An 18,606-nucleotide genomic window follows, 5' to 3' on the forward strand; every position below is an offset into this window, starting at 1 on the left:
GAGGGTTAGGGTTAATCAGAATGTATCATACATGTTATACATGCAACTCTGCCTCAGTGTAAACCAGCATTGTATTTGAGTCCATCACAAGTCCTTGTAAGTCCATCACAAGTCATTCAGTCTTAATTCACAAGCTATTCAAATTGGCTGTGAAAAAAGTATTCTTTTGTCATTGTTCACCGTGTTACTTATGACTAGACTTATGCAGGGACTTGTGAAGGGTCTTGTGAAAGGACTTGTGATGGACTCCAATACAACACTGGTGTAAACCTACTCATATCTGGCAAGTTAAAGGTATGGCCACAACATGAGTACATCAATCTCTTGATGACCATGATCACATGGATGATGATGGTGAATGGGGCAGGTAGAAAAGGCTTCTCACTGTACTCCATGATTAAACGGTAGCGTTGGAACTTCCAAATCTCACTGGCATTGTCATGAACTCTTGTGAATGTGTTGCTAAAAGGAAAAGATGACAAGCAGTATCAAGCATTATTTCAAGGCAAACAGTGGAATGTTTTGGTTAGGTGACTCGGCTCTTCCAAGGAGTAACTGCAGGTAGCCGAACTTGTATGATACGTTTTCCCACTTTAATAGACTCTAATAAACTTCTTCATCTACACGCAACAAACTTCATGAACAATGTCACCAATTTGACTTTTTGGCTTTTTGAAATTAAAATTTTTGACATCATCAAAGTGGAAGTTATTTCATATGTAACTTATGAATTCATGCAGTTTGGATTTGCAATCTGTTGTTTTTCTACATACAATCTTGCATTGCCAATGCTCAAAATCACACGGAACTTGTGACATCAAATATATACCAACAAAAAATGTACCACATAATCACCTGATGTCTGTGAATGACAAGAACACTTTCCTTCAGTTTGCTTTTTTTTGCAGTTTGCTTTTGTCTAGGGACTATATCTCATAACTCAAAGAAGAAATAACTATGATTCTAAAAGTTAAAGAAAGACTTGTTCTGTTAGAAACTGTCAAGATCTTTTGTCCTAAACTCACACAGAATTAGATCCTATACTCAACAAGTATTCCTGCATGCAGATGTAGAGCCTGCACTGAGGGAAGTGTATCCCCCCCATCACAACCCTTGATCTTTTATACTTACTTGAAAATGGCGATGAGCAAATTCAAGAGCAGCACATTTGATATCATGAGGTACACGCTCATGATGCCAATGACGATCACTCTGTCCCATTCATTAATTTCAGCCTGTGGTTCTGCCGTTACATCTGATTAAAAAAATTTGAGATACAATATCTTTTGCAGGATGCAATCACTACGTACAGGTTCCAACAGAATTTGAATGTCAATACATTCGGATGGTGCTTTCTGCAGAACTTGAAGTGTAGTTTGTGTAGGGTCTGATCAACATTAATGGGAAGCCACACATTACAAATTTAACTACAAAAGTAGGATAACCATATAACAGGATTCATAAATACCTCAGACAGTCTCCCTATTCAACAACTTACAACTTGACTTTGTATTAACATTTAATAATTCCTGCTGAGAAGTGATAATGCCTGCTGCGTGAATCATGTGCTGGCACCTGGATACAAGACAGTTTAATTTATTCTGATTGGTTTACAGTCTGTGTGCACAGATGGCTCAGCACACGCCCATCAAGTCCACATAAGAAGATTCTATTGGATAACTTGCACAAGGAACATACCATAAAACGGACAGGGTGTTCGGGAAAATGAAAGTAAAATACTAAAACAAAATCGTTGGAAATCCATTACATACAGACTTCTTTTGACTTTCTGACTAAAGAGGTATTTATGAATGGGAATAAATATGTGCATGGCCGGTAACATATAAACCAGCTCAGGAGACTGAACGCTGATAATGTCCGAGCTGAAGGCGTGTCCAGTCTCCTGAACACCGGTGTTAAATGCAAGTTTAAGACCGGTCAATTACATATTTATTCCTTTACTTAAAAATCGTTACAGTAGAATTAATTTGAAGTATGGTGGTTAGATTGGAGCATTCCTAGCATAAAGGCTAAAATGGTTTCAGTGTGGTTGAATACAAGTAATTTAAAAGATGCTATATGACAACAGAAAAACTTGGCTTTTTAATATTTTTTCATGAGGCCTGTTGTAGTAACACTGTTGAGTGCTTCAATTCTTTGGCATTTCATATACTTCTTCTGCCCTTTACAGAATGAATTTCATCAGTTCTTAAGTCACTTTTTCATGATTCTATTTACTACGAGGGTTACATTGCCTCAGATGGAACGTTGAGCTGTACGTTACATGGTACTGCATATTCAAGAGCTCAGAAACAGAATACACGAGAGTGAAGAATCATATCAGGTTTTTTTCAGACCACATGAATTACACACCAACCTAGCAAGTATTTTGTGGAAATGCAACATCAACCAGACTCATTAAAATTATTCTTGACTTTTTGAAGGGTTGTTTAACCTGCAAGCCAGGATGAGAGAAGAGTTTGCAAACCTTTTAACCACTTCATGCCGGGGCATTTTTCAATGTTGATGATGCTGGGCTGGCATGACTATCATTTTTTCTGTTTACAAAATCCTTTAAAAATTCATCATTTCATTTAACGGTTGTTTATAGCCGCATGAAGTAATCTTTAGGCACTACTCTAAGTTAACAGGTGACCTTCATTGACGCCCGAGTATTTCAGCCAGGCCTGCAGCCCAGAGCTCAGATTGTGTGGTGTTATATAACTTTCTTTTGTTCATGAACCTGGCTCAGTGCACTGCTGACCTCTTTTCAATAGGGGCCAGATTAGCGTGCAGAGGTGCTGTGTGGCTCATCGCTGCTGTGGTGGAGTGTTTTTGTCCCCGGTGGTAACCCGCCCACTCTCAATGCACCAAACCCTGGTATATGGTTTCAAAACAAGGCTGGATTATTACCACTTTTGAGAGTGAAAAATGTCGGCAATGCCCAGCAGCCTGGTCTTTTGTTTGGAGTACGGTCTTTTGTTACAGGGCCCTCTGTTTCCTTTGTCCGAGTTCGGAGACTCCGGCCACGCATATAAGCCATACTTCTCTGATTCCGGAGTCCCCGGCAGGAAGTGGTTAAAACTGACCTGTATATGTTACATTGCTTTTTCAATTTACAAGGTACATGAACTTTGACAGAGCATACATGTATCAACTACAACTCAAAGAAACCTGTAAAACCAAAGAAACCAAAGAAACCCCCACAGAGAAATTCGAGTGGCCGTCAATGAAACTGAATATTTTGAAAAAGATTGCTTTATACCTTGAATTGAATTGAGCAATGTATCACACTGTGAAAATTTTTAAGCAAATAAATGAATTACAGGTGGCTGAATATGAGGAAAAGTGTACTTATATATTTTTATTGAACTATATAGCCAACAAAGCAGTGTTTGCTGTCTGAATCATTGTTTTAGTAAGGTAAACCAGGACCACTTTTAAGAACTACCAGGAGTTTACATTTATATTAGATTAATATTACAGTATTGAATGGAGACAAGTTTCACAGTTGGTAATAGTTACAATGCTGGACTCAGAGTATCATGACAGCTCAAATTAATTAAGCCTTTGGATTATGATCAAGTCTGCTGGCAAAATTTTGTCAAGTTTGTTTCTATCCAGCCAGATGCAAAATGTTAGGCACAGCAAGTATATGCTGCAATCGGTTGCTCATTCTAGCCATGCCAACTGGCTAACGTCTGTCTTTCTGACCACATATGTGAATTTCATTGTTCTAATTCCAGCAATCACTTTGGGGCTTTGTATGAGGGATACTAAGGACTCTTAATTGTAATATCAAACACATAAAAATTTGTTTTCAAACATACTTTTTTATGCCCTTTGGCTCATGCTGTTCGATCTCATCCATTTTCACACAGCATTTTATTTCATTTGTAGACATTCAAGTTTGTTTGTACCACGTTTTAAATTAGAAATTATGTCATGCAATTAATTAATTAACACTCAGTCATCCTTCTATCTGTTACAATTTGATTTAATGAGGTTTTTGCATTTGATTCCAACTTTCCCTTCTGTTTACGCATGATCAATTTTACTTTGTGATTGAGCGTAACTATATGCACATTAAATGAGTGAATAAGCAAAAGAAACCTTAAAAATGAAGGCTTTAATAAGGACAACTGGTACACTTTTTATCTTAACTTTTAAAGGAAAAGAGAGTACGAGAAAAACAAAGATGAATTTACTGTATGTATCCTGGTTATTCTCCGCATCAGGGAATAGCTCTCCATACACCTGCCAGTATGGGATGAGGAAGATGTCGGCCAGGATCTTCCATTCCCATTCTGAGCGGGGATACAGGATAGCCTGTCTGGCTACACCATAGCTCACTAGGAAGACTAGCAGAATCAACATGAAGTATAACAGGTCACGTATCTATAAAAAAAAAATGACAAGTGAAAAATTCACTTTGGGAGAACATGTCTACCAACAAACTTCTGTCATGGGAGGCAAATGCTCAATTATACCAATCTAGATTTCAGCAAAAATTATGAACAGTGACAGTCTCTACTAAATCTCAATTTTGATCATCTTGGTGACTCAAAAAGATTTCCTCAAAGTGAAATAAATCCCTGCATAACTGGCTCTGATGCCAAATGAAATACGAACATTGTACAACACACAGGGAGAAAATAAGGAAAAAAGAAAATATCAGCGGCCATTGCTGCGATGCCCTGGTGAATTACATACCCTTGTAAAACATGTACCTTGTGGCTGAGTTGCCGCAATGCCCCACATAGACAGGGAAATCTGAGATGTGTCTTATGTTGTCCCTATTGTTGCTGTGGTAAAGTTTTTGACCACAGGTTTGAAAAGTACTGAAACGACCAGGTCTTCATCGCACAACAACCGTGTCCAGAGGAAATGGTTTAGAGGTAATGAATATCAGACTGCGGTCCGTTTGTGTAGGGCATCTACAGATGTACATGACACCAACATGTGTTTGTAGATCGTGTCTGTGACAGGCTCTGTAGCTTTGTGTGTGCATTGTAGCTGAGCTACCAAACAAGCTACCAACAACTTCAAGCATTGAAATGTAACCTGGAAAAATGAAACACTAGAAGAAGATAACTCTGGGTTGAAATTGCTTGCACAGAATACTACCTAACTAGGGATCAACTAAGGACAAATTGCGAGGTCTTTCTGAAAAAAATGAGACAGGACAGAAAAAGTGTTTGATCTCCAAAAAAATTGTCAAAAGAAAAAAACCTACTTTATTCAACAACCCAGAACCAATCTAGAAAAAAAAATCTACAATCTATTAAGTAACTTCTTCGCCGACAAAAAAAGTATCAACAATGACAAGTCAAAGAAAAGCAAAAAAACCCAAAAGTAGCGAAAATACCTCAGACCGTAAACTTGAGACCTGGAAATTCAATTTTTCAGACCCAGTAAGCCTTAACCTTTTAGTAAAAGACTCTCAATAAATATCAGCAGCACAAAAAACAGAACCAGGTACTAAGATAAGAAAATAACGACCCCCCAAAAAACCAAACCAGAACCAAACCAAAACCAAACACAGTATCAAGAAAAGGCACAAATAAATTACAATCAAACTTCAACAACCTGTGCAGAAAGAAAAAAATGGAAAACTTATAAATGAATGCTACAACAAAGAACTATTCAGTGCATTATACAAGGCAAGTACATGTACATGTGAACACTTCATCCTTATCATAACTTAATCATTGGACTCACATGTATATACAAGAAGTCAGGCTGAACTCATGAATAATCATGATGCAATAAACAAAGGACTTGGCCACTTCTTGGAAGGCAGGCAACACTAATCCTAATCTTTAGTCATAAACTAAAATTGCTCCAACCGTGTGTTAAGGCATAGGAAGGGTGAACAAAGAAAACTGTCTTGTCCAAGATACATGTTCAACCACATGGCAATAGAAAAATAAAAAAGTTAACACACATGCCCAAAACTCATGACTAAAATATACAAGGATAAAATGGAAAGGTTAAATCTGTTCATATAACTTCTGGCACTTTAAATCTAAGGCCATAAAAGAAGAAGAAGTTCCAGATCCTAAATTCCTTCCACTGTCAACACCTCAAAACCTCACTACAGTGTATTAGCTTACAAAAACCCATGTTCTACAAAGTATGGTAACCTCATGTTAGAAACACTTTCCTAAAAGACTGCTTGCAAATGAAATCTAAGAGCAATCCTAGGAACACTTCGATTTGATCTTCTATTGGAAAAACACATGAACTGCTAAAACCAAATAAATTATCCAAAGAACACATAACTTCCTCGAATTAAAATAAACTACATATCCTTCCTAGAATGCACTCAAAAGGGGAAAAAAATTCAAGAAGCCCAAGGATCGGAAATAATGAAACAGCTTATATGGCTGGGCTAATTCTGCTCAACTCCAGGAACTCAGTCTTTTTCTATCTAAGCTAAACTGTAAAGTTTACAAAACTAAACTGTAAAGTAAAAAATGGAACTATTGTAGCATCTGCGGGTTCGGCCAGTGGGGGCGCCAGCTGGAGTTGTCTGGCTGCCCCCGCTGGTATGCAAATGGCCCGCGGTTTTCCCGCCTCGCGCCTGTGCAGTCCCTGCTAGACGCCTCATGTCTAGAGCTTGGGATAGAACACAGTGTTGTTGATGTAAGAGAAATAAAACAGAGATTTCTTGACCAGAACTGCGATCTATAGCTGTGTCTATATTAGCGTCAGAGCCTAATCCGTAGGACACGCTACATTATTTTCTAACGCATCAAAGAGAAAAGGCCAATTTTCTATGCACATGGCTCTTATGATTTAACACAAATGAATAAATGATAATTGACTGTGTAGACTTATACAAAAGTTAGAAACTCACCAAGTCCACTGCAGGTCCTACACATCTTCAGAGCAGACTTTATATACATACTTTATACAGCATCCAAGGAGTATGCACTCCTTGGATGCTGACCAACTTACTGAACAAAGACCCTAAGCATGCCTAGTCATAGAGCTGCATCCCCCTTGTTTGAATCAAAGAATCAAAGGCTAATCTTTTTCTCGTGTGATCTTGAGTTTTTATTTATTTTGGGGACAAAAACCTTTTGTTCACCGATCAAGGGAAGTGAGATTTTTGGAACTGTCTCTGGGCAAGCACTGGCATGTCAAGGTCGGTCCACATGACTGTCTTCATATGCTTTACACACACAGGGTAATCCCACTGAATGTTGGCTTCTCACAAGTAAAACTTGCATGCTTCACAACTTTCAGGTCATCATCACTCTATGAAAAAATTGCAGGATGCCAACAGCAGAACCTAAAGGTCTTAATTTTTTCTCCTTTCTCAATTTAATTAGCACTCATATTGTGCAACATTTCATGTGTAAAACATACCAGTATTTAGAAATTCTCTCTTTCATGCACAAAATTTCAAATTAGCCTTGGTACCCTTCAACTTGGCTGTACTGCCTAAGCTTTTCAGAGGCACTTAAGGCCAACTGGCCTTGCCCTTCAAAATGTTAAGGTTGAAGCCTGAATAATACTGACATTCAAGCAACCACAGAAATTGAAACAAGACAAAATGAATAAGAATAAGAAAGCTAGATATTCTTGAGGATAAGTGGAAACATGCATACGCACCATGTTACCAATCATATTGACATATGGCCCCATGACATTGTTGACACTGCACACATCCAGGAGTCGGACATACCACACCATGACGTCTAGGCAAAAGAACATACGGGCAAAGGGCTGGCCAGCACAATCCATGTTAGACACTGAGCACAACCGCAGGATGAAGCCAGGGATGTAGAGCAAAATGCCCACCAAGTCCCAAACATTCCACTTATCGGAGGCCCACATCTTAATCTTTTGCCACAGAGTGAGGCGACCATGCTCGCCCATCATAAGAACCTGGGAATATGAATAAACCATAGAATAAGGTCATGTCTGCATTACTTGGCTGTGCCTAGAAATTATGCATGAGCATGTGGTAGTGGCCGCAGCCAATTCCCATAGTCCATTTAATTTCAAGCCATATAGCCAAGTAACTTGGATGCAGCCTATATGACTGATGTCCAACTATAGGTATCCCCCAAGACTGGAGACCTGACCTTCATTTGTGAATATGTGTGTCACAGATCAAAGCTTCTGAATTTGTAAAGTTGATTCCTTTATAAGAGGTCATATGATGTGGTAAATGATGGTCTCATAGTCCCAATCTGTGAGAGCATTGATTTGTAGTGGCCAGTGACCTATTAAACAAGGGTCCAGTTTTACATTGATGTATGCAAGAACAGGGCACTAATGTCCTGCATATACAGGGTGGTTACAATTAAGTGAACCCAAGTTTAAGATGATTGTTCAACCACATCCTGCAGTCCAGAGAACTTGTTTTTACCTTAAGTTGATGAGTAGGGTGTTTGGAATTCATCCTGAAAAAATAGTGGGTCTAGCTCAATTGGATTTCAAGATATCACCCATTACATATGGCATGTACTGTGCAAACTGTCTTGTTCACAGGAGCTTCGTTGCTCATAGGCATAATTGAGCAAAATGAAAACATAAAAAGAGATCCACTTTTGACAGTCATTTTCTTCAGCCTTTAAAAATCTAAAGGTATTTGGCATGGTTTGTCTGAAACATCTGATTTACATGGGACCATTGATGCATATTCATCTATGATAGGCCTGATGATCATCAGAAACTTGTAGTTTTGGCAGCATTAACTGGAAGTAATAGATTCGTTGGATCTGTATTTAGTGATAGCAATTACTTCATTGCAATCAGAAGAATGATTGTGTGGCAGAGCCAGAAATGTTTATGTTATTAATAAGTACACGTTTTTACATAGAAGTAGTTCCCCTTTAAAAATGTTTGACTTTAGTTTAGAGTTTTTGATTTTTTTTCTAGTAGTGTGCCTCCCTGTTTATTTGTTTAAGCCCCGGCTTCCCCCATATAGAGTTAGGACATGGTCTGGTCACACTCAGTGTAGCAGATCAGCAGAGACCGGTAACCTTCACATGTACCTATGTATTGTTCCTCCTAACTGGAGTGTGGTTTTTCTGCTTTAGCCCTATTCTGCTGGGAGTCAGTGATTGAAGTCTGAGTGTAAACTCATAAGGTCCATTTTACGCATTGTGTTGGGTTTTGGTTTTGAGTCTTTTAAAGTTTTGGTCTTTGGGTGTTTTTTTTAGTCCTTGAGTCCTTTTTGTTTTTCCTGTACTTTTTCATTAATAATTTTTTAATTTGAAGTCAAATATTGGTGTCTGAGTCTTTGTTAATTCAGTTTCCTGCGACTTTTCCTTCAAAGATCCTAGGTTTAGTTAGAGTTTTTGTTGTTTTGTGAATTCCCGATAGTGTGCCATTTTTCCCTGTTACAATTGCAATGAAGAACAAAAAATGCAGTGCAATGCATGCAAGACAGAGCACTCATATGGATTGGAAACTAAAAGCAGCATGTTGAAGACAGAAACTGAAGGTAAGAAAGTCCAATGGACAAGTCAGTTTTGCACATGACATCTAAGGTGATATCTTGAGATATTAAGCTAGACCTACCATTTTTTCAGGATTAATGCCAAACGCCCAACAAGTTCTCCAGATTGCAGGATTTGGATGAACAATCACCTTAAACTTGGGTATATGACTGCTTGAGCATTAAACCCTTTGCTGCAAAGCTGAAAAATAATGTTAGAATTAATCACCCACCTACCAATATCATCTTTATCTGGCCATGGATCATTTCATCAAATCTTAATATTACCATGAATCTTCACTGCTCACCACAGTCACCATCAACGTCACCTTTGTCACTGCAATAGTTAGCTATAGGCAATCTTGTAATTATTGTCACTGTCAATGTCCCTCACCATAGTTCCGTCACAGTGAGAGTGAATAGAGTGAAAGTCACAGCCACTTGATAACCATGATGTTGGTAGTGCCAACTGTCACTACTGTCAAACCCACCTGTCGTAGTTCCTCCATTGCCAAGGTGAATACCGTGCAAGTCACAACCCATTCCACAACCATAATGTCACCCTGCAGGTCAACTAGAACGACGAAGCTGAACATCATCAGGAATATGAAATAGAACAGCTGCAAGAAAATGGTTTAAGCTTGAATAAGTTGAAGTGGCACTGGTATGTTTACACTATCTGTCCATATGATAGCACTCAACAAGGACTACCCATCACTGGTGCAATATCCCTACTCGCTATCCTCAATCCTGGGGGGGGCAAAAAGCTTGAAACTACTTTCCTTTAATATTCCAAACCCTCAGATTGGATATGCGCCATAGAACTACATACTTTTCAATGCGCATTTCCTGAACTAAGCTCGCCTCTCAAAATATATTGACCCTATTACCCACTTGGGTGTGTGAACAATTATATCGAAAGTGGAATATCGAGGACTTTAATTGTTGTGTGATAAAAGGTCTTTATTTTGGCCAATGCCAATAAAACAGAAATGGTACCTGCTAAAATGTCAAAATGAACATTATTCCACAACTGAAATTTCCAAATAAAGAGCAAACTTATATTTAGAGTGTCTTCAGCATTGTAACACACTGACTGCTGACTATGAGACAATTAATACTCTAATAGTAATGGTGAATGGGAACTTGCTAATGGTATATGGCAAATGAACAAGTTTCAAATTTGGCGTAAGAATGCACTGGCATGCTGCAAGAAATAAACCCCTCAAAGATGTTTGTGTTTTTATGTTCAATTTCTCATAGATTATTGTTTTCACTTTTCAAATGCAAGTAACATTGGACATATGCAAGGCTTGAAATGTAATTTTACCAACAAAATATGCATTATTTCAAGAGTCATTGAAGGAAGAGTACATTGTTGAAAAAAAAAACCTAAACCACTGCCAATGGACTATCCCCTAAATATCTAGAACGAGATAACTTGGAGATGGCGTAGCACAACACTTAGTTCCAGGCCATTGCCCAATGTATGAGTTACCTCAAGAGGGGAAAAAATTTTAAAACTTTTTTCCTATCCGGGAAAATGAATATTCATTTCACAAATTGTGAAAAACTTTCCCCTCTGTGGGAACAGTTTTCATAATTTCTTCCCCTTGGTGAAAAAAGAAATTCACAACCTATTTCAGAAGTAGGTAAATTTTTCACACCTTTTTCCCAATGTGGTAAGAATGTTCATACCTTTGTTTAACAAGTGGGAAAAAACTTTTTTCACGAGTAGGGAAATATTTTTTTATAATTGGGCACTGTTTCTCTGAAACAACCTTTGCACTCAGGTTAACTGTCAGGTTCTTCTTAAACTTGATTACTGTCGCATGATATGGGGAGGCTGACATGAATGTCACAATAATTTACCCCCACAAATTGCTTAAAGAGCAGCTAAACTGATTTTGGAGTGTCTATTGACAACTTCATCTGCAGATATGTTTGCAGCCCTATAATGGCTTTTTAGATTCAAAGAGGATAAATTATAGGAAGGGTATTTTTGTCTTTCAATGTTTAAACACTTAACTCCATGGTTCTCAACTACATGACAGATCTTGTTTCCTATTTAGCACATTACAAAGTCACTAGGCAAAATACAAATGCCACTGTCACAGCTGAATTAGACGGACTAAATATTTTCTTTTTCTTGATTTTCTTCTCTTTTAAGACCATGGTTGCTGTTGGTCACAGTAATCCTAGTTTAACCCAAATTCTGTCTTTCTAAGCTCTCCGGTCTTGTTGTGGAATGCATGGGTGTGCACGAGAGCATCCTTAGTATTTATTGAATGTAGATGTGTGTATATAAGGTTGGATGGAAGTGGGCGCAGGTGAGATTTGCTACATGTTGCAGTAGAAGGAGCATGGTGTTTTGAGTTCATGCTGACATAGCAATTTTGGTTAGCTTGTGCCATCCCTTGGCTATCGGCACAGATGATTTCGGCTCTGTGAAGTCTTGGGTGTGGCTCGGACAAGCATAGGTCAGCGTGACAACAGTGGTCGTAAGTTACACTCTGTGATTTCGTTATATTGAATTGCTTGGTTGAAATTATGTGGAACTTGATTAATTGTTGCCAATAAAAGATTACGATTTTGGAAGCTGTATCTGTTTTCTGGTATGGAGTAGTTTGGTTATTTTCCATTCTAGATAGTCTTTTTATGTTGATGTATATGGTCTGTGAAGCACTGATGTCCTTGGGACCCTGCTTGTGAGGCCTGAGAGTAGTTCCGCAGTTACTGTTCCACATTCCGAGTGTAGCTTGTTCCACAGCCTGCAGTCCTTCCTGGAGCCTGATGGTTCTCTACCACATCGTCCTGTCCAAAGACAGAACTCGGACAGCGAGTGTTGATGGAATCAGCCGCAACTGCGACAAAGCAACTTTATCTCCCATAAACCCTTCAGTTATTATTTTATAAGGTTTTTAATAATTTTGATAATTTGACAACTTCCCCGACTTGATGATTTCCATGGAAAATGTGCAGTACTTGATTCTTGGTACGTATTCGTTTGCATTGTTGCACTGCTGTTTATTGATTGATGTACAGGTTTCACTTTGTTGTTAATTTATGAGTGATAGTGATTGGGTATGGATTGTTAAATTTATGAATAGTTTTGTTTTGCTTGGAAATTGAGAATATTCTACTTTCATGCAACCTTGACTTTTGTGCTGCTACAAATAACTGGATTGAGTATTGAGAGGGTTAATTGATAGAATGCTGAATTAAAGGACTGACCAGTTGATTTGAATTTTATACCGAATTTTTAGGAAAAGTTGAATATACTGCTGACAACTGTATATGATGTGAATTAATGGATTTGAATTACTGATATTGATTGAATTGAGCATTTTCCATTAATCTGAGTTGAACAGTATAAAATAAAAACTCGTCAGTTTTAACTTGTTGTGTACAGTTACTTTGAATAAATTAGGTTCACATTTTGTACATATCTCAAATCGGTGTGTTGCCGTGTTGTGTTTGCAAGAGTCTAGAAAAACAGTTGACAGCCACTTACTCCAAAAGTTCAATTGCCAAAACAGATTACTATGCTCAAAGTTTTGCAGTCACTGGTGCAAAGTTTTAATATTCTCTTCCAGCCCGATTAAGAGTGATTAATTCCTTACCTAATTTTAAGAAAGATCTTTATGAACAAAATATGTTAAGATTTTAGCACCTTACTTAAACTTTGGGTTCTAACTGTGTATTATTTCTATTGTTTGTCTTCGTTAGTCCTTTTCATATGCCCTTACGTTTTGATGTTGTCCATTTCTAAGGTTTCTAAATTGTTTCTTTAAGCTACCTCTACACTGCGGTTTTTATCCATTGATCGTTAATTCATTCTGGAACAGCATGACTTTGCTTCTGTTTTTAACCCCATCCCTCATTGGCTTTTATTTCATCTAGTCTTTTAACTTCTATCTTAATCTTTATTCTATTTTAAGTTTTAAATGAGTGTTTGTATATTTAAAATTCAGGGCTCCAATGAAAGCCAGCTTAGACTGTTTGGGTTACCCTGGATAAACAAAGGAATAAATCTCGTAAATAAATCTAACCCCTGGCTAAATTTTTGTGCCACATACTTTGAAAGATATTACCCTGTACATGTATTGTTAGCAAGGTCAAAAGTATACTGTTTATTGTTCTGATTACAGAGAGTGCTCCAAGGAGCAAGACAAGTTTTTGACATGTGAAGTGGCAGTGAATCTGTCCACATCTACTCATGGTGTCTGTCTACAGATAGATCTTGGCCATAGGTGATCCCTTCATGTTAAAAGAGACTAAAAGAGACTAATTAGGGGTCACACAATTACATACCTATGGAGGGTCACATATCTTACCGTATTGATCCAGAACTTGCCTATAGGTGCCACCATGAGTAGCCTTATTTTTTCCAGGAATGGAGCTTCATTTTGGTCATCGGTTGTTGACCCATAAGTACAGTACGGTAGCCGTCGCTTGAATGTTGGCCCTCGGATACCAAGACCCAGTGAGCCAACACTGTGTATGCTATGTTTCCTCTCCCCATTCTACGCATAAGAAAGACAAATCTAGTAACGTAAGTAGCAAACATGCAGGTGACTAGCATCATTTTCATCAGGACAGTCTGTACTTCTTGATATGTATATTTTACAGTAGTTCTTCCCTTACAAAAATGTCCCATGCAGATTGGGACCCCATGTGTACGCCATAGGACTGGCAAAAAAATAATGTTGGTTGACGTGATCACCATTGGACATTTTGTGGATACCATGGGAACACCACGAGGCTTTTATAATCAGCGTGGGAACACCACAGGGCTTTTATGATCAGCACGGGAATATCATGGGGTTTTTATAATCAGCATGGGAACGCCATGGGGTTTTATGATCAGCATGGGAACACCATTGGGTTTTTATGATCAGCATGGGAACACCATGGGGCTTTTATGATCAGCATGGGAACAACATAGGGCTTTTATACTCTACATGGGGTGTGATTTGTATGGGACACCATGGAAACGCCACACAAACACTATTCAAATTTTTGCAATCATCAAGAGAACACTGGGATTTGCATTGATATGGCATCTACACAGGTACACCTAGAGGCTTTGTTGTATTGTAAACCACATTAGCTGCTGCCATTAAAATGCAGCATTGGCATGAACTACAGTACACAGTTTGGAATGGAATGTTGATTTGAAGACTGCAACTTTGCCCGTCACCATGAGATGCACAGGACACTCACCATGGGAGGCATGGGTAAATCACCATGGGACGCAAGGAACAATTGAAATGGAACAATCACCACGCGATGCAAGGGACAATCGACATGGGAAAATCACCAGGGGACGCATGGGAAAATCACTATGGGATGCATGGGACAATCACCATGGGACAAATGGGGCAACCACCATGGGACAAATGGGAAAATCACCATGGGATGCATGGGACAATCACCATGGGCCAAATGGGGCAACCACCATGGGACAAATGGGAACATCACCATGGGATGCATGAGCAAATCACTATGCGACACAAGGGTAAATCACCATGGGACGCATGGGTAAATCACCATTGGATGTGTGGGAAAATCACCATGGGATATGATAATTAAATCACCATGGGAATATTTTGGGAGATTACATGGGGTTCTTGAAATATGCATGGGCAAAATCCCGTAGGTAAAATTCCCATACTCATGGTGGCCAATTCACCATGTAATCCCATGGGAAATTTTCCCATGGGATACCCTCATGGGACATTTTTGTAAGGGTTATTGCATTAATGCTGCCCTACATATGTTTTAAAGAGTTCCTAGTTGCTCCCTTTGGCTCTGCCATGTACATATCACACACAGTGATACAGAAACCTAACCATATATCTTAAATGAACACTGAGATTTCTGCAATTGAGGGTAGTTATGCACCCAAAAGGCATGATGAAAATGAAATGCTATTTAAACAAGATTAGATTAGGTGTATCTTCACTTTCTCATGCCAAAAAGTTTAGACAACTTCAGACTTCATTTTTTAATTCATTTTTTGGAACTCTTCAGTGACTAGCTTACAGCAGTTTTCTGCATCTCATATCCTGATGTTACAGCACTAGTGCATCGAATGCTGTTCTTGTTAGAATGCTGGATTGACAGCTGTTCATCAGTGGAATTGGAAGCTTTAGCAGGAAACAGCCATTCTGTAAACTCCTGAAATGACAATCAATTTTTCCAGTGTAGAAATCAAAGTAAACTGATAATACAAAGTAAATTTTACTCGCTTTTTAGGAATGACTTTTTTACCCTTAAACAATTTATTTATTGAGACCATTTCACAAACCTTGAGTTCACCTTCTTCTTAAGCTGTAACATATTACAAACTTCAACCTTACAGATTTATTGCCATGCAATAAACAATTTTAAGTTGGCTCTGGTCCTTGCTCTACATCACTATGAAGTTCACATATATGTTACTAATGGCAATAGAGAAAAAATCGACCACTGTTGAAGTGAGTCAATCGCAAGTCCTTTCACAATATACATAAATCATAAGTAACAGGGTGAACAATGACAAAGGAATTTTTTTTGTCACATCGGTTCAGTTGGCAAGCTTGTGACTTGGCTTAGGACTGATGATGGACTTGTGATGGACATGCAGAGACTTGTGATGGACTCATCTTCGCTACTTTGCAAAAACAGGAAAAGCAGTAAAAATCAGGATAAAATGAAGAAGCTTTCACCACTGCTCTCTTAATAAGGTTACTACTATGGAGGGAAATAATGATGTGTACCCAGGCACCAACTACACATTTTATATTAAAACAGTGACTGCAGTGGTGAATAAAGATGTAGAAGATGGCAGCCCCCATGAAAAGCTAAACCAACTTTTGGTGAGTCTGTTCCTTTTGTCCCATTTATACTGGGTAAAAGAACTCATAAACACAGCAAATAACAAACAACTCAATCTCATATCTTTAAAGACTATAAAAATGATCAATGGACTGGCTGACCAAAAGACTGAATTCGTGACTTTTGTGACTCACATCTTTAACCCTGAGAGTTGATCCTTACCTTCACACTGGATATCTTGCTGAATACACCATACCACTGGTCATTCAGGAGGAACTGTATACTAGGATGAGCGATGAATCTGGAGTGATTGAAGGCAGCAGCAAGGGACAAGCAAGTCTGCTCACTCCAATTGTCAAGTTGAGCACACAGAAGCAAACGTGTGAAGCTGGCATCTTCCTCAAAGCACTGGCTCAGAAGCTCCACAGCTAAGTTTTCATACCACCTGTCAGTCACATGTAGGCATCAATTTGGACAGCTTTTAGAGACTACGCTCTGTGCATCAGATGCAAGCACTGAGGTTTGAATACAAATGGACCTTGATCTTACCATACAAATCAAGTCTCAACTTAATTTGAGCAGAGCTCTCAGGTACACTTTGCTCTTTGCTTTCAGTGGTCATAAAGTTTCTTTGTTTGCTAGTTTTCATGTCAACTATAGATCACTGTCATGGAAGCCTGCTTGAAAATATGTAAATTGTCTGTCTGTCACTATGTGAAAACACTTATGTAGCAGAAAGTCTCGACTTTGAGTGAACACTGCAGTATTTGAGTATAAAACTAATTATGTATAGAAGTTAATTTGAGAAACAGTACAGTGACATTGGAAGTTGACATTAAAATTGTTACTCTTCATGTTCCTTTGTTTTTCCCTCTCGTTTTCCCACTCCTTTACATAGTGCAAACTTTTCAGTGTGTCGACACATTTTGTTAGCACCCACTGGAAACACAAAGAGTGTTTTAAAACTGATGACAATGACTTGTTCTTATTTTAATAACACCTATGTAAGCAACTGCTGAAAAATGAACATTTTTTGAATTGGGGCACCCATAGGTGAGTACATTTTTCAAGGGGAACCCTGGTTGGAGCAAAAGCTGTGTACATTTTAAGATTTCAAAGTTTGGGGGGGGGGAGGGAATGGGATCATGGGAGGCATAGGCATTTGCTCAGGGTCATATATATGGGGGCTCCCCCCATGTCCCGTGCCACCATACATCCTGTACCTCTTCTCCTCCGCCAGCCTGTCAGCAGCATCTGTGTTGTACTTCCACTTTGCAACCTCAGACATTCGGTAACAGAGCCGAGCCCCGATCAATGCCTTGGCCAGTGTCTCACGGCCTCGCTGCCACATCAGCCGAGCAATCTGATACTTCTTGGTCAACAGGGCCCACAGGAACAGATCATTGAATGGGAAGCAGTCAAAGTCTGCACTGGAACTGCAGCTGTCTGATTCCTCCCCCTGTTGGCAAATTCCAAGCAAACAGTTTATTTGCTTGTGTCTTTTGTATAAATGGATCTAAATCAGGGACACAGTAATTTGGTCACTTGTGTTTTGAAATTAGAATGTGAATATATGCTGAATTTATAGACAGTATAAAACAGCCAGTTGGCCACGGGGGAGGGGTGAGGAGTGGGAGTTAACCTGTCAGCTATGCCTGCAGTGCACAAACTGCAGAGGTACCAGAGGTCCCTTGACATGTAACTTACATACCTCAGTTCTTTGAAAGCACTTCATGAAGGTTCCACATGTCTTGCACCGCAGATTGTTCTCAGAGCTGGCTGTGTAATTGCAGGCAAATCCTTTACCGAGTAAGTACTGGATCAAACGGCCAATGAGTTGTAGCCTGAAGTGACGCTTGCCATATCGAATCTGATAATGACCAGTCATGAGATTCAGTTTATACATGTCACGTAAAAATCAAGTAAAAAGTGAAACGAAATGGCAAATTAAATGAAAGCAGCAAAACCAAACGGAAAACTAAAGGAGGTGGAAAAAAGAAAGCAGGGTCATTCCATGTCAGACAAACACACTTTTTGACCTTAGTTCTTAAGATTTTAATAAAAATTGCGGTGCTTGCAGACATCAATGAATAATAAATACCTGCAAATTTGTAGTGGAATCTGCCCTTTCACTTATAAATCCACCTTTGTAGTAAAAATGACACATAGCCCTCTCATTTTTAATTGAATATATGCAAATTTGGTATCAAAATAAGTAGAAGAACATGCCTTTTCACTGATGTTGTGGAAATTTATCTTGTGATTCAAGAGTCAAGATAACCTTTGACATACGCCTGTGACCTTTGACCCATTTTAAAATACAG

General features: G+C 38.7%; 1 protein-coding gene across 7 annotated transcripts in view; it reads right to left on the bottom strand.

Annotated features, from left to right (window-relative positions):
• LOC110977258 (transient receptor potential cation channel subfamily M member 3-like) overlaps positions 1 to 18,606 on the bottom strand; it is a 66,891-nt gene that overhangs the window by 4,520 nt on the left and 43,765 nt on the right. For all 7 annotated transcript variants that reach the window (XM_087137435.1, XM_022231218.2, XM_087137436.1 and 4 more), the window contains 10 exons: positions 17,994 to 18,152; positions 17,506 to 17,741; positions 16,505 to 16,727; positions 15,509 to 15,643; positions 13,798 to 13,986; positions 9,952 to 10,080; positions 7,624 to 7,899; positions 4,209 to 4,398; positions 1,132 to 1,255; positions 275 to 462 (listed from right to left, as the gene is read on the bottom strand). In XM_087137435.1, coding sequence (XP_086993561.1) covers positions 275 to 462; positions 1,132 to 1,255; positions 4,209 to 4,398; positions 7,624 to 7,899; positions 9,952 to 10,080; positions 13,798 to 13,986; positions 15,509 to 15,643; positions 16,505 to 16,727; positions 17,506 to 17,741; positions 17,994 to 18,152 — 1,849 coding nt within the window. The remainder of the gene's footprint in view (positions 1 to 274; positions 463 to 1,131; positions 1,256 to 4,208; positions 4,399 to 7,623; positions 7,900 to 9,951; positions 10,081 to 13,797; positions 13,987 to 15,508; positions 15,644 to 16,504; positions 16,728 to 17,505; positions 17,742 to 17,993; positions 18,153 to 18,606) is intronic.

Source organism: Acanthaster planci, linkage group LG05 (assembly GCF_054643075.1).
Source record: "Acanthaster planci isolate LZ-2023a linkage group LG05, COTS_SCS, whole genome shotgun sequence".
Lineage (NCBI taxonomy): Eukaryota > Metazoa > Echinodermata > Asteroidea > Valvatida > Acanthasteridae > Acanthaster > Acanthaster planci.